This window comes from Rhinoderma darwinii, chromosome 12 (genome assembly GCF_050947455.1).
Source record: "Rhinoderma darwinii isolate aRhiDar2 chromosome 12, aRhiDar2.hap1, whole genome shotgun sequence".
Taxonomy (NCBI): domain Eukaryota; kingdom Metazoa; phylum Chordata; class Amphibia; order Anura; family Rhinodermatidae; genus Rhinoderma; species Rhinoderma darwinii.
The window spans coordinates 7,137,294-7,154,728 of record NC_134698.1 but is presented as its reverse complement, the minus strand read 5'-3'; the positions used below and the strand labels follow the sequence as shown (position 1 = coordinate 7,154,728).

Genomic DNA, 17,435 nt, shown 5'->3' with positions numbered 1-17,435 from the left:
TCATGAAGCTTGTAGGCATGAAGCTCTGTTGGCAGCCCATCTGTACCTGTAGCCTTATTCTTAGGCATAGAAAATACTACAGACTTGATCTCTTCCATGGTTAAAGGTGAATCTACCATAATTCCACTCTCCACAGAGAGTTAATAACCTCTATCCAACATGAAGGTCTTCAGTGGACAACCATGGAGTACTCAGTAGGACCTGGGTCTGCCCAATCATAAAGAAAATCCTGGTTGATCTTCCCGTTAAGTGCTGCAGTTAGATTGCACTCCCATCGTTAAAGGTCCGCTGCTCTTCACTGGATCCTCACCGGACACCTGGCTCACCTCATCCTCTGCTACGGGGTATAGGTCTGTGGGTCCATATCAGGTGCCTGACACCTCTACTTTCTCGCCCTGGACTCTCTAGTTTTGGTTAAAGACCATGGATCCACACCAGATACCTGGTTCTCCTCATCATCCATGGTAGTGTCTGCATTGTTGCAGGTTGAATCTAAAGATCGGGTCATCACCAGTAGCGTGGCTTCTTTCGTCCTTGCTTACTGGCTCTAGCTTGCATCTACAACCAAGACTTGTTGCTATAAAGGGACTTATGTGTAGATCTACCACCGTTTTGCCTACTTGAGATAGTCCTACCAGCCTTGGTTGGGTACAGAGAGCAAGGGTAGGGGGAGCTTTGAGTAGACTACATGTTATGTTGAATCTAACAAAACCCGAATATAAAGAGCAAGGCAGTGACTCATTCAACTTTCTTGTTCCTAGTTTCATCAAGTCCCAGCGTAGGCTATGCTTGTCATTTCAGCAATTAAGTAGTGTGTCAGGTCTAATACCTATATATAGCCGAGGTGTAACTTGAAGCTTGGGCCCTAAAAAGGGCTGAATTTTAGTGGGAGCACAAGGGGAATGTGTCCAAGGGACTACACTACCATAAGGATCTAGGGTTCTCCGAACAACCCCACCCAGCATTTTCTAGTTACACCTTTGGCAGTCACCGTATATATGGGTCTGGGTACTAGAGGTGGGATGGGAACTCCCCTCTAAATTTTTTTCCATGAACCTCCACCAACTTAATCCAGCTCTGGCCCCAATGCAAAATCTGTAACAGGCCCCCAGCTATCATGTGCCGTTTATAATACTGTTGTCTTCTTATTGGACTCGGTATCTGCACCCCCATAGCTACGTCCATGGTCACAGGCTCTTCATTACATGGCGAAGGGTCGGCAAATCAGTTCGGTGACATACCATATGTGCAAGCTGTGCTGAGTAGGCAATAGGGCTCACTCGTACCTCAAAAAATAAATATTAGTGCTTCTGATTGCCTACTGGACTACATGCAAGGGACTACACTAATAGCTCCCATGACTTTCAATCACTAGTGGACTAGCACACCAGGTAGGGAATTTGTATAGCATCATGAGGTCCTCTACTGCCTGTGACCACCCCTGGGTCTGACTTCCAGTCATCTGCTACTGCACCATTATCTGGCACCAAAAAGCCTTCCTGTGTGTTGACACCAGTAATGGAGGATGGTAGAGGAAAGGAATGAAAGGCTGGTGGGAAGAGACTTCTTGGTTGTGTAGAAGGAATCTACAGCAGAAAGTTCTCGCAGAGAAGAAGGTCTTGTGAGGAGCAGATATTATGTATGGGAGGGTAGCAGGAGATTATGTCAGAGATTTATGGAGGGGACAGGTAGTGGCCAGGCTTGTATGTCATAGTCAGTATATTGAAATGGAATTTTCTAGGAAATGTGTAGTTAGTGAAGAGAAGATCAAGGGGAGAGATGGATTAACTGGGCAGCAGAGTTGATGAGGGATTGGTAGTCTAGTATTCAATAGTGTGCCCAGGCACAGTTGAATTTCTGTTAATTAAACGGTCGATTTTCTTATATTTCCAGGAAAACCCGATGTCCCTCTCCCAGTGCATGGAATAATAAACCAGTCTGTTGATCTGCCACTGAATATAATTCCGGAATCGTCTATACAAGAAATCTACTGGAATTTTCAGAGCTTCATTTTGGCTCATTTCACAAATAATCACCTGAGTATAAAAAATGAGGCTTTTAATAATAGACTGGAGAACCTGAAGAACGACACAACACTGAGGATCAATAACCTGAGAAAGGAAGATGGCGGCTTATACTCTGCAACTATAGGTTTTACCGATAAAAAACATCATAGGACATCCTATAACCTGACTTTATATGGTAGGTTTATTATATGCCATTTTTGAAAGACGGTCAAGGCAAAAATATCAGCAAGCGGATAGATGGTGGTCACAATGTTATCCTGGGTGGCCATAGCCATGCAATGATACATAAGGGACAGTGATGTAATCCTGCTATTCAAAGCTAAATATCTATATGAATACTTCTTATCAGGTACATAGATGACGTTTTTCTGAATATCAGCCAGGCGTTAATGTATATCTGATTCAGAACAGAAGAGGAAGTAACGCTGTGTTTGAGCAAATTAAATGTTTATAACGCCACCATCCCAACATACATCCATGTATACTAAGGGAACTGAGCGCGGTAATAGACCATTATGTCTTATTTTCATAGACTCATTTAAAGCACAATTGGCAGATGGCTGAAGTTATATCACGGATTCCAGTCCTGCCGGTGATTGTAAATGTTTGCTAGCTAAGGGTCCTTTTACACCGGCCCATTTTGGCCGTAACAACGAGCGCCGATCAATGAGACAGCTGTTTGATCTGCGCTTGTTTGCTCCTTTAACAAGGAGCTACTATGGTGATGAGAGGAGATGTGCTGCTGACAACGATAACCGTGAACCACTTTTTCCTCAAAAACATTTGCTTTTCTCTATTTGGGAAAAATGTAAGCAAGAAAAATGTTATGAACACTACACATTGACGGCTTAATAAATTTAACAGGAAATGTCCTATTTTCCAATTACAGAGCCCGTTCCCTCTCCGGCTATACAGATTCATGGGATGGAAAATACCGCAGACGGATGTAATGTTTCTCTCAATTGTTTTGTCCCATCAATTTCATCAGATTTATTCTATACTTGGAAATACAGACATAGAAACTTTGAGTATCAGCCGTATAATAATGGAAGCACCGTTCAGATATCACTACCACCGAACCACCAGGACATAGAAGTCCTGTGTCTAGTCCAGAACCCGGCCGACCAGAAGAACGTCTCCATTAATGTACCACACAACTGCCATCTTGACACTTTAACTAAAAGCGTAGATGGTAAGAAAGAGATGATTTATATACTTACTGTACAGGGAGATCCTATCTTTAACCCCTTCCCGCACTTCACGTCGGCTCAGGTGCTGTTCCCTTGCCATCACCCACAAGAGTTAGCTGTTACTTGTCAGCCGTCATCCCACAGTCACAGCTGAAATCGGAGATAACTGTTTGACACCTAAGGTGCACCCTTTGCCACCCTGTTGACTGCCATCACGAACATTGAATTAGCCTTTCCTGTAGAACATAATTTTAGGGAGTACATTTATTCCATTTTGTTCTATTCTGCCTTAACAAGTGAATCTCCATCTTTTAACCCCACGTTATTTTTAGGTCCAACATTCCGATATCTTAATATATCTTTATGGAGGTCAGAGCTCCACGTCCGCTGCGTAGACATAAAGAGGCTCTGTCACCAGATTATAAGTGCTTTATCTCCTACATAATGTGATCGGCGCTGGAATGTAGATAACAGCAGTGGTTTTTATTTTGAAAAACGATCATTTTTGATCAAGTTATGAGCAATTTTTAGATTTAGTTACTTAAAGACCAACTGGGCGTGTTTTTACTTTTGACCAAGTGGGTGTTGTAAAGAAGTGTATGAGGCTGACCAATCAGTGACCAATCAGTAACCAATCAGTAACCAATCAGTGAGCAATCACTGTCATACACTTCTCATTGTTCCAGCCCAGCTTCTTTCACTGCACAATCACACTGTGCTGTGGATCATGCTGGGCTGGAACAATGAGAACTTTATGACACTGATTGGTCACTGATTGGTCGGCCTCATACACTTCTTTACAACACCCACTTGGTCAAAAGTAAAAACACGCCCAGTTGGTCTTTAAGAAACTAAATCTAAAATTGCTCATAACTTGCTGAAAAATGATCGTTTTTCAAAATAAAAACCACTGCTGTTATCTACATTACAGCGCCGATCAGATTATGTAGGAGACAGGACACTTATAATGTGGTGACAGAGCCGCTTTAAAGGAAAATTACGTCGTTTTGTCTACCTGCAGCCACCACTAGGGGGAGCTTACTGTATACTGTTTTATTATTGAATTCTATGTATACATTTATAAATTAAAGCTCACGTGTACTGCTGTTATTTGTACTGCACATTGTAATACATTTTCTTACTCATTACAGGTAAAGGCCGTCAGCCTTACATATTGTTGTTAATTCCAGTAGTGATTGTGGTATTGATCTCTGGATATTTTCTTTTTAAACGAAATAAGAAAAAGACAGAAGTAGGAAAGAGACGGAAAAATGGTAATTTTTTTATGAATTTTCTCTTAAATAAAGCAATGATGCTGTAAAATATAGAAATGATGGGTCCTCCCTACTTATTCCATTGGCACAGGGGTATATGTACCCACCGGGGGGCCCTTACCAACCATTCTATAGCCATGATGCACTTTTTTTGTGGTTATGTAAATGCATTTGAAGAGCATTTGGGTCTGTGGGTCCCAGACACAGCGCTATTGCCTAAATGGTCATGTATGGCCATACACGTAAAATAGCTCTGTAGACTGAACAATCATCATCTATAAGAACGCCATACACAGCTGGCCTAACAATGGATGGTGCCCTGTGTGGTACAATCTGTTGGCCCCCACATATAGTGTACAAATACCACCATATAGTGCATAATTAACATCACTATATAGTATGTTGTCCAAATTACATTGTCATACCTGTGCCAAATAAGACTTCTTTACAATTGTCTCCATAACAATGCTATACAGTGCTGTCACCTCCATAAAGTGCAAAAAAATACACTGTACAGTGCCAAAGTAACACACAATACCGTCATACAGTACTCAAATGATACCGCCATACAGTGCTCAAATAATTCCACCATACAGTGCTCAAATAATTCCGCCATACAGTGCTCAAATAATAACACCATATAGTGCTCAATTAATATCACCATACAGTGCTCAAATAATACCAACATAAAGTGCTAAAATAATGCCGACATATAGTGCTCAAATAATACCACCATACAGTGCTCAAATAATACCAACAGACAGTGCTAAAATAATACCACCATATACTGCTCAAATAATACCGCCATATAGTGCTCAAATATGACCACCATACAGTGCTCAAATAATACCGCCATACAGTGCTCAAATAATACAGCCATATAGTGGTCAAATAATACCACCATAAACTGCTCAAATAATACCGCCATACAGTGCTCATATTATACCACCATACAGTGCTCATATAATACCACCATATAGTACACACATAATACCACCATACAGTGCTCAAATAATAGCGCCATACAGTGCCCAAATAATACCACCATACAGTGCTCAGATAATACAACCATACTATGCTGAAATAATGCCACCATACAGTGCTCTAATAATACCAACATACAGTGCTCAAATATTACAACCATACAGTGCTCAAATAATACCACCATACAGTGCTCAACTAATACCGCCATATAGTGCTCAAATAATACCACCATACAGTGCTCATATAATACCAACATACAGGGCTCAAATAATATCACCATACAGTGCTCAAATAATACCGCCATACAATGCTCATATAATACCACCATACAGTGCTCATATAATACCACCATACAGTGCCCAAATAATACCACCATACAGTGCCCAAATAATACCACCATACAGTGCTCAGATAATACTACCATACTATGCTGAAAAAATGCCACCATACAGTGCTCAAATAATACCAACATACATTGCTCAAATAATACCACCATACAGTGCTCAAATAATACCACCATACAGTGCTCAAATATTACCACCATACAGTGCTCAAATAATAACACGATACAGAGCTCAAATAATTCCGCCATATAGTGCTCAAATAATACCACCATACAGTGCTCAAATAATATCACCATACAGTGCTCATATAATACCAACATACAGTGCTAAAATAATACCGCCATATAGTGCTCAAATATGACCACCATACAGTGCTCAAATAATACCGCCATACAGTGCTCAAATAATGCAGCCATATAGTGGTCAAATAATACCACCATAAAGTGCTCAAATAATACCGCCATACAGTGATCATTTAATTCCATCATACAGTGCACATATAATACCACCATACAGTGCTCATATAATACCACCATACAATACACACATACCACCATACAGTGCTCAGATAATACAACCATACTATGCTGAAATAATGCCACCATACAGTGCTCAAATAATACCACCATATAGTGCTCAAATATGACCACCATACAGTGCTCAAATAATACTGCCATACAGTGATCAAATAATACAGCCATATAGTGGTCAAATAATACCACCATAAAGTGCTCAAATAATACCAGCATACAGTGCTCAGATAATACAACCATACTATGCTGAAATAATGCCACCATACAGTGCTCAAATAATACCGCCATACAATGCTCAAATATGACCACCATACAGTGCTCAAATAATACCACCATACAGTGCTCATATAATACCACCATACAGTGCTCATATAATACCAACATACATTGCTCAAATAGTACCAACATACATTGCTCAAATAATACCGCCATACACTACTCATATAATACCACCATACAGTGCTCATATAATACCACCATACAGTGCTCAAATAATACCGCCATACACTACTCATATAATACCACCATACAGTGCTCATATACCACCATTCAGTGCCCAAATACCACCATTCAGTGCCCAAATAATACCGCCATACAGTGCTCATATAATACCACCATACAGTGCTCAAATAATACTGCCATACACTACTCATATAATACCACCATACAGTGCTCATATACCACCATTCAGTGCCAAAATACCACCATGCAGTGCCCAAATAATACCACCATACAGTGGTCAGATAATACAACCATAATATGCTGAAATAATACCACCATAAGGTATACAAATAATACCAACATACAGTCACCAAATAACAGCTCCACACATAAAGTAATCTAATAACAGTTCTAAACAATACTGCTATAAATTAATATTAGGATTCCTTGTTGGGCACACTTCCTCGGGGATGGCGGATGCGCCCTATGCAAACACACACGGCCAGCCCTGCCCTCATAAACATGCACATTTGGCTAAGCATCCATGTTTTTTTTTTTTTCCCAATAGCAGCTGCCATGCACTACTGACTCTGCTTATCCCCAATGGAAACAAAGGTTGAAATGGGTTAAAGTCCAACTCTTTAACCCTTATTCTACCATTGGCCCCTCCCCATACATCATAGAAATTGCCAGAATCCTTCCGTAATTATCTAATGGATGTGACCAACTTAATCCCCCATTATCTGTTCTACATTGTATACATTTTTTGCACCCATGTCTATATACAGTACTAATTCTAGTACAATGTAAGTGAGGGCTGGGGTGAGATATTACTGCTTAATGCTGACACCCTTTCCCGCCCATACTATATACACAGTGCACAGCATAGTATACGTGTCTAATAACAGATATTGTTTACAAGTGCAGTGCCTACACCGCCAATCTATTGCCCGGCCCGGCGAAAAATCCAGATAAGAACTTCTTCTGTCAACCAATATTAGTTATTTATGCAGATAATAAAATTATAACTATATGTAAAGGGAGCAGAGGACTAGATTGTACAAGATCTAGCCCATGCATGTATTGCATGGACGATCATTCATCTGAATGGTAGGCTTGTAATACTACCTTTCTCCTGTAGGGGCCACTGCAGGGGAAATGTCTAGCTGGTCAACAGCTGATCTCTGGGGATTTCTGAACCCGAAGCTGTAACGATCACTTGATCGCAAGACTAACTTTATTTGCAAAAAATCTTTATGAGAACCCTTTAAGGCTAGGGATCCACAGCAACAAGTCGGTAGTGTACCGGTGGCAACAAAGCCGTGGTATAATTGTGGCATTACTGACATTCGTGGGTGACTTTTCCCTATTGGAAAGAAAGGAACAACTTTTTCTCTCATAAGGAATCATTTGAAGGCGTCTACGAGTCGCGGTAACGTTGCGATTTTACCATGGATCGCCGCGATGCCCTTGCCTTAAAGGCAGGGGAGGAGCTATAGCGTTATAGTTCTATCCTATTGAGATGCACTTAAAGGGGTTGTATAGAATTAGAAAAACATGGCAGCTTCTTCCAGAAACAGTGCCATAATTGAAGCTCAGCTCCATTGAAGTGAATAGAACTGAGCTGCAATACCACACACCACCTGTGGACAGGTGTGGTGCTGTTTTTGGAAGAAAGCCGCTATGTTTTTGAAGCCCTAGCCTACAAAGACACATGCAACAAAACGGCCAGAGAAACTATTATATGATGGTGGCATGAGAACTGCTGATAGAAGAAATATCAGTAATTTTAATATTTTACTTTATTTCAATAGAGTCTGAAGAAATCGATTACGCTGATTTTACTCGGATACTCCAAAGCTCTGATAATCAGGTAAGACTTGGAATCAGGTTTGTCAATTCTGTTACTTTTCAACCACTAATCCAAAAATCACGGATAGCCTAAATTCTTTACAGACATATGCTCCACCCCTTTATATAGGCCACACCCCTATATCATGCCCCCATACCTAATGCCTTTGAATCACAAAGTATATCCCTTCATCGGACTCCGAAAATGAAGATATCAGATCCCAAATCTAATCCGGCCACAATACATCTAAAGCTAAAATTAATTCCGACACACCCAGTTTGTGGAAATTTACAGATGTTGGCCACCATGTTAGGGATCCTGTGTGTTTTAAAGTCAATGTTCACCTGAAGGTGAATTAATTTTCTTAAATATAGCTGTATAGGGTCAGAACTCAATTTTTCTCCAAATCCCCTACAAAAATTTGAAAAAAATCTGTATGCCTGCAGTCACCACTAGAGGGTGCTAAGTGCACTGTGAATTCTAGATATGTAAATGTGTATACATTGAGCTCCTGAGCTCCCTCTAGTGGTCCCCATAAAGACTATATATACAATACATCTAAAGCTAAAATTAATTCCGACACACCCAGTTTGTGGAAATTTACAGATGTTGGCCACCATGTTAGGGATCCTGTGTGTTTTAAAGTCAATGTTCACCTGAAGGTGAATTAATTTTCTTAAATATAGCTGTATAGGGTCAGAACTCAATTTTTCTCCAAATCCCCTACAAAAATTTGAAAAAAATCTGTATGCCTGCAGTCACCACTAGAGGGTGCTAAGTGCACTGTGAATTCTAGATATGTAAATGTGTATGCATTGAGCTCCTGAGCTCCCTCTAGTGGTCCCCATAAAGATATATAACTTTTTTGTTTTTCATTTATCAGAGAGCTGATCCTAAGGATGAAGAACAAAGTGGAGCAGTTATATATAGCGCAATAGCGCACCAAAAAACGTAAAAAAAAAAATATGGGAACTGATATTATGTCCTCCAGGAACAGCCTCCATCTGAGTAGTAGGTGGTTATATTAAAATCCCACCTCTCCCATTGGGTGCAGTACTAACTGGAGTGACCCTGACACGTACCCTCCCAATATAGAGAAACCCCAGAAGGGGCAAGAAAAATTCTCAGGATTGAAAGTTACGTCAGACAAAGAGCAGAAAGTTTGCTTCTTAAAGGAACACTCCAGGAAAAACATATGTACTGTGTTATATCTAGTGCAGGGCCTGAGGGGGCGGAGCATGACACAGAAATTCAAGAGAGTTCCTGTGTCATGCTCCGCCCCTCGGGACGTACACTAGGCTTAACACAGTCCTGGAGGACACAGACAATTTTGGCCTTGAGGACAACTTTTTTATTTTTCCTCTTTTGCATTTCGGCAGTCAACTTTTTTATTTTTGGTTTGACAAGGCTGTATGAGGCATTTGCAGGACGAGTTGTACTTTATGTCATTTCAAGGTATTGATACATTAGTGCTTAATTTATATTATTTTTGTTTTTTGCAAGTTGAGAACTTAAAAACTTTATTTATAGGTCGGCGGCAATGGCGCACACGACCACACGAATACGCCGTTTTTCCGACTATGGGAGGAGCAATAATTAATCACAACTCAGGCAGGCTAAGATGGTTGACTTGATGTAATATGTCGCAGACAGGGCCAAGGGCACCACTTCCTGACCCAGGGATGGTCTGGAAGTTCAGGACTAGTAGGCCACAAAATGACTGCTGCTTGCTTTCTATAATCAGGCCCAATGGGCCACAAAAATCGTGGCTGCTTTTCCATAAAACTATTTGCTCAATAAAAAAAAATCTTTTGTGTCGCCTTTTTCTGAGAGACAGAATTTTTTAATTTTTCCATCAATTTAGCGATGTGAGGGCTTAAAAATTGCGGGGCGAGCTGTCGTTTTCACCGATACCAGCGGGGACATTCGACGTTTTCATCACTTTTTATTCCATTTTTTTGGAGAGCCAAGGTGACCAAAAAACAGCAATTTGCGTGTTTTTTATATATATATATATATATATATGTACTAATGTATTGCAGTATATCGTGATTCTGACAGGCACCTTTGAAGCCCAATTTAAATGTCGAGGTTGCGATTGTGTTAAACGGATGGAATCAAAGTGATCGTTGATTCCCCCCGTTGCAGTGAGGTGTCGGATCTATTACACAGCCGTCACCCGCTGTGTATGGAGCGAGGTCAGCCAGTGAGCGCGCTCCATACTTCCCCTTAACCCAGGGGTGGGCAAACTTTTTGACTCGCGGGCCACAATGGGTTCTAAAATTTGACAGAGGGGCCGGGCCAGGAGCATTTGGAGGGAGTGTTTGGGCCGGATATACTAAAGCATTAAATGTAGTGTGTGCAAACCTCATAGCACAGTAAGAACACTACAACCCAATTTATTAACTGTCTTTCAAATGTGAAAAATAGCCCTTATCAGTTAATAAATTTGTCTCAAGGAATATGCAAGATATGGCATTTACATACTATTTCGCAGATACTGGGAGGAGGAAATGTAAATAGATTAAAATAACATACGCACTGTGATTTATCAAGAAAAAAGTTCTGTTGACTCTGTAAATTAGCTGCCAACCTCTGAGCAGTAGCCGCCCGTCCTTGTGTTGACTGCTTGCTAGCATAGTTTGCATGCTTCGTGGCAAAGTGACGGCTGATATTGTACTCTTTGAAAACCGAAGGGCTTAATGGTGACGTGAAACGAAGTGAAAATTAAAGTGAAATAAAGAGAAATACGCGCCACATTAACCCCTTAATGACCGGGCCATTTTGCACGTTAATGACCAAGGATTATTTTTTGTTTTTTCATGGTCGCATTCCAAGAGTCGTAACTTTTTTTTTATTCCGTCGACATAGCCGTATAAGGGCTTGTTTTTTGCGGGACGAGTTGTATTTTGTAATTGCACCATTTTTAGATGCTTACAATATATTGATTAACTTTTATTAACTTTATTTTAGGAGAGAATTGAAAATAAGCAGCTATTCCAGCATTAATTTTCACGTTATAAATTTACGCCGTTTACTATGCAGCGTAAATAACATGTTAACTTTATTCTATGGGTCGGCACGATTACAGGGATACCAAATGTGTAAAGGTTTTATATGTTTTTTCTATGTTTGCACAATAAAAACCCTTTTAGAAAAAAATTACTTGTTTTTGCATCGCCGCGTTCCAAGAGGCGTAATTTTTTTATTTTTCCGTCGATGTGGCCGTACGTGGGATTGATTTTTGCGGGACAATGTGTAGTTTTCAATAGTACTATTTTGGGGTACATAGGACTTATAGATGAACTTTTATTTTATTTTTTATGGGGGGAATGGGAGAAAAGAGAGAATTTTGCCGTTGTTTTTTGCGTTTTCTTTGGACGCCGTTCATCCGGCGGTTTAATTAATGTGTTCATTTTATTGGTCAAGTTGTTACGATCGCGGGGATACCATATATGTGTATGTGTGATTTGTTTTGACCGTTTTATTAAATAAAACCACTTTTTGGGGCAAAAAAGTAGTTTTATTTGACTTTGACTGTAATTTTTTTTATTATTTTTTTCACAAACTTTATTTAACGGTTTTACTTTTTTTTTTTTAGTCCCACCAGGGGACTTCACTATGCGATATGCCGATCGCATATATAATGCTTTGGTATACTTCGTATACCAAAGCATTATTGCCTGTCAGTGTAAAACTGACAGGCAACCTGTTAGGTCATGCCTCTGGCATCGCCTAACAGGCAGATGCTGAAGACAGACCTGGGGGTCTTTGTTAGACCCCCGGCTGTCATGGAAACCTGACGGCGACCCGCGATTTGTTTGCGGGGGCGCCGATCGGGAGACAGAGGGAGTTCCCCCCTCTGTCAAACACATTAAATGCCGCTGTCACTGTTGACAGCGGCATTTAATGGGTTAAACTGCCGGAATCGGCGCGTGCTTCGATTCCGGCAGTTGCAGCAGGAGCCGGGCTGTGTATAACAGCCGTGCTCCTGCCGCTGATCGCGTGGGTACACTGGCAGTACCCGCGCCATCACAGGACGGATATATCCGTCCTCCTGCGCGAACTAGCAGCTGCTGAGGACGGATATATCCGTCCTTCGGCGTTAAGGGGTTAACAACGGTCAATGTGTTTTGAGTGCGCCATCTATTGGGAAAACGTGGGCATTGCAGGGAAAGGGGAAAAAAAAGGAGGTTTTTACTATTATTTGGACAAGTTCGGCGGGCCGGATTAAAAAGCCTAACGGGCCGTATGTGGCCCGCGGGCCGTAGTTTGCCCATGTCTGCCTTAACCCTTATTACGGACAGTTACGTGATAATGCGTTAAGGGTTTAAATGGTAGTTGCTGCTTAATATTCATATAGGCCTAATTTAGGACCGCTCTTCTCTAAGTCTTTCTCCGGTTGCTGGACACTGCCGGTAGACCCCTTTATGACTGTCTTGAAGGCTTCCTTCACGTTCCCAATGTAACAACCTAGCTGGCTCTCTGTACAGTGCGGGCTGCCACCCGACCACTTCTCGCTCTTTAGGACCTGTTGCGACCACGGGCCCAATGATGGATGCGCTGTTCCTCCCCCGGGCTCCTCAGTTCCAGTGACTCTTCTCAGACTTGGCACTTTTCTCCTCATGTTCCTGGCAGCCACGACAGTCTCTCACTTCTGCCTCTATCTCCACCACACGTCTCACTCTCTCCGCATGCACAGCGCGCACCTTCACCTCTCTCAGCAGCTTGTCACCCGAAGCAGCGCGTCACTGCTTCTATCTCCACCCGCACTGACATAACCATTGACATAGCTGAAGGGAGTTTCTTCTGTCTAAATAGAAAACAGACAATGTGTAGATAATAACACAGCTTATAACGGCCATACATAATACAGCCTATAACAGCCCCTCTCCTGTTATTGTCATGTGGTATGTTTACACATAACAATGTGTATCCTGCAGTAGATACAGCAGTAATATATCTTAAAGAGGACCTGTCATCTCTCCTGACTTGTCTGTTTTAGTAAATACTTGTATTCCCCCAGAAAATCCCAATTCTGAAGCATCTTTTCTTCCGTTCCTCTGTTACTCCTCCTGGAAATTAATGAATACATTTTAAACTGGGTGTTACCATTCCTCTTGGGCATACCCCTACACAATGTCACCCCGAGAACTAATTGGACATTGTCAGATGTGTAGGAAAACGCCCCTAATTGGTAACAACCAGTTGTTAATTTATTCTGAAATTTCCAGGAGGAAACGCAGAGGAATGGCACATTGTGGTGCCCATTTGTGTGGTGTGACACTTGGGAGAACACCTTGCTCACACTGTGAAGGTGATTTTTTTTTTATTTTTAAGACCAAAACAATATACGATTCAAATACAAGAAATGTACATTTTTCCTTTATACTTTTCCAAAGCCTATGGCGACCTTGGAGTATTTCTGGTCACACGAATTGAAAAGCAATGGAAGAACACACGTCATACACCAAATTCCAACATAACATTTTTGGACAGTCTTGAAAATTAAAATAACTCTAAATAAAACTGCTGTACAATTATTATTATTAAGGTTCATAGTGGTCACAAGACTTGGGTGCTGGGCCTTCTGTGGCGCTTCCTTCAACAGAGACGGGGGTGCGTTCCAAAGGCAGACCTAGGAGGGTCTCATGGGCCACCAGTCCAACACTGGGCCCTCTCATGGGTGCGGAGGAAGCAATTACACTGGAGCCTGAGGGGGTCTAAAGGTCCCTCAGCCACATATGAAGACACCGGTACTAAAAATGGCACATGACAGGTGCGGCCTACGGTCATTGAAGCGGAAGTCTACTTTGAACACTATAGAAATTTATATATACAATGCATTCGGAAAGTCTCAACCTTTGGCGGGGATGATGGCCTCCAGTCATCTTGGGTTTGATGCCACAAGGTTTGCACGCCTGGATTTGGAGATTTTTCTATGAAGATCCTCTCAAGCTCTGTCAGGTTGGATGGTGACGTCAGTGGACGGCCATTATCAGGTCTCTCCAGAGATGTTCGATTGGGTTCAAGTCAGGGCTCTGGCTGGGCCACTCAAGGACATTCACAGAGTTGTCCCCCCGCCACTCCTGTGTTGCCTTGGCTGTGTACGTAGGGTCATTGTCTTGTTGGAAGGTGAACCTTCGGCCCAGTCTGAAGTGCAGAACACTCTGGATCAGATTTTCATTAAGAATATCTCTGTACCTGTACTTTTCTCCATTTATGTTTCCCTCAACCATGACCTGCCTCCCTGTCCCAACCGCTGAAAAACACCCCCACAGCATGATGCTGCCACCACCATGCTTCACTGTAGGGATGATATTAGGCAGGTGATGAGCGGTGCCAGGTTTCCTCCGTACATGATGCTGCCACCACCATGCTTCACTGTAGGGATGATATTAGGCAGGTGATGAGCGGTGCCAGGTTTCCTCCGTACATGATGCTGCCACCACCATGCTTCACTGTAGGGATGGTATTGGGCAGGTGATGAGCGGTGCCAGGTTTCCTCCGTACATGATGCTGCCACCACCATGCTTCACTGTAGGGATGATATTAGGCAGGTGATGAGCGGTGCCAGGTTTCCTCCGTACATGATGCTGCTACCACCATGCTTCACTGTAGGGATGATATTAGGCAGGTGATGAGCGGTGCCAGGTTTCCTCCGTACATGATGCTGCCACCACCATGCTTCACTGTAGGGATGGTATTGGGCAGGTGATGAGCGGTGCCAGGTTTCCTCCGTACATGATGCTGCTACCACCATGCTTCACTGTAGGGATGGTATTGGGCAGGTGATGAGCAGTGCCAGGTTTCCTCCGTACATGATGCTGCCACCACCATGCTTCACTGTAGGGATGGTATTGGGCAGGTGATGAGCGGTGCCAGGTTTCCTCCGTACATGATGCTGCCACCACCATGCTTCACTGTAGGGATGGTATTGGGCAGGTGATGAGCCTTGCCAGGTTTCCTCCAGACATGACGCATAGAATTGAGTCCAAATAGTTCAATTTTGGTTTCATCAGACCACAGGCAGCTGTCATGTGTCTTTCACTGACGAGAGGCTTCTTTCTGGCCACTCTGCAATAAAGATCAGATTGGTGGAGTGCTGACCTTCTGGAAATTTCTCCCATCTGCACATCTATGGATCTTTGGAGCTCAGCCAGAGTGACCATTGGGTTCTTGGTCATCTCTCTTTTCAAGGTCCTTCTCCCAGGATTACTTAGTTTGGTGGGTCGGCCAGCTCTAGGAAGGGTCCTGGTTGTTCCAAACTACTTCCATTTAAGAATTATGGAGGCCACTGTGCTCCTGGGAACTTTCAGTGCAGCAGACATTTTTTTGGTACCCTGCTCCAGATCTGTCTCCACACAATCCTGTCTCTGAGCTCTACAGTCAGTTCTTTCCTCCTCATGGCTTGGTTTTTGCTCTGATATACATTGTCAGCTGTGAGACCTTATATAGACAGGGGTGTGTCTTTCCAAATCATGTCCAATCAAATTCATTTACCACAGGTGGACTCCAATCAAGGGGTAAAAACATTTCAAAGATGATCTAAAGAAATGGGAGGCCCCCAGAGCTAAATATCACGTGTCATAGCAAAGAGTCTGAAAACTTATGTCCATATCCGAAAATTTCTAAAATTCCATTTTCACTTTGTCACTATGGGGTATTGAGTGCAGAATGATGGGGATTTTTTATTTGTTTTATTTTAGCACAAGGCCTCGACATAACAAAATGTGAGAAAAGTGAAAGGCCTGAAGACTTTCTGGATGCGCTGAATATGCAGCTTCTTCTCGCTACTTTCAGCCAGTAATTGACTCCAGGAATTGGGAAGGAGAGCCAGAGTGGGGGCAGGGAGGCCTGGAGAAGCATGTTGGGACAGCCGTTAAGCGCTGTATAAACAGATTTTGCATTAACCCTTAAAGAGAAGGTGTCATGATTTTTTTTTATAATATTGCTTTTAATATGATATTAAAATACATTTTATTTATTTGTGTTCCCATGTTCTACTTTTTACTGTGTTCTTACTTTTACTTCTCTATGAGGGCTGCCATTTTTTTTTTCCATCTCTGTATGTGTCGATTAACGACACATACAGAGATGGAATACGGCGCATACATCCCCATAGAGAATGCGAATGGGAGCCGTTCCATTCACTATAGTGTACGCCGTCTGTGTGGGAATGGCGAAATCCGGCGCCATTTTCATGTGGACCGGAAGCTGCGGCCGGACAGTAAGATGACGACTTCCGGTCGTGGCTTCCGGCCATATGTTCAAGGAAGCGAAGGCGCAAGGAATAGGAGCGTAGGCGGCGGCGGAAGGAGCAGGTAATTTATGTTCGTGTATGTGATGTGTGTATTATGTTTGTGTATTATGTTCGTGTATGTTCGTGTTACACTGTCTGCTGAGCACAGTTTCTAATCCTCCTACACTGTGCATTCGCTCAGAAAATGGCGGCACACAGTGTAGGAGGTTTGAAGATTCAACCCCCTCCATCTCCTGGCACTAGCCAGAATAAGGGAGGGGGGATTGTGTGAGGACACTAGAGCGATTGTGTCTCCACAAAATTTGCGGAATAAAGCAATGAGGTTGCTTTACCACAATGCCAATGCTGCAATTTTGGGAACTGCTCCCTCTAGTGGCCACCACATGGAAATGTTATAAATTAGAATCTAATTTATAATATTTCTTGACTTGTAAAAAAAATTTAAAAAATGTAAACAATATGTAATCACTTAAATAATAAATGTTTAACTAAGAAAAAAAAAAAGAAACAATTCTAGCGACACATTC

General features: G+C 42.1%; 1 protein-coding gene across 1 annotated transcript in view; it reads left to right on the top strand.

Annotated features, from left to right (window-relative positions):
• The window catches only part of LOC142665036 (uncharacterized), a 34,419-nt gene that overhangs the window by 11,247 nt on the left and 5,737 nt on the right, over window positions 1–17,435 (top strand). Inside the window, exons 2-5 of the mRNA XM_075844570.1 lie at window positions 1,894–2,202; window positions 2,917–3,219; window positions 4,369–4,491; window positions 8,608–8,666. Coding sequence (XP_075700685.1) covers window positions 1,894–2,202; window positions 2,917–3,219; window positions 4,369–4,491; window positions 8,608–8,666 — 794 coding nt within the window. The remainder of the gene's footprint in view (window positions 1–1,893; window positions 2,203–2,916; window positions 3,220–4,368; window positions 4,492–8,607; window positions 8,667–17,435) is intronic.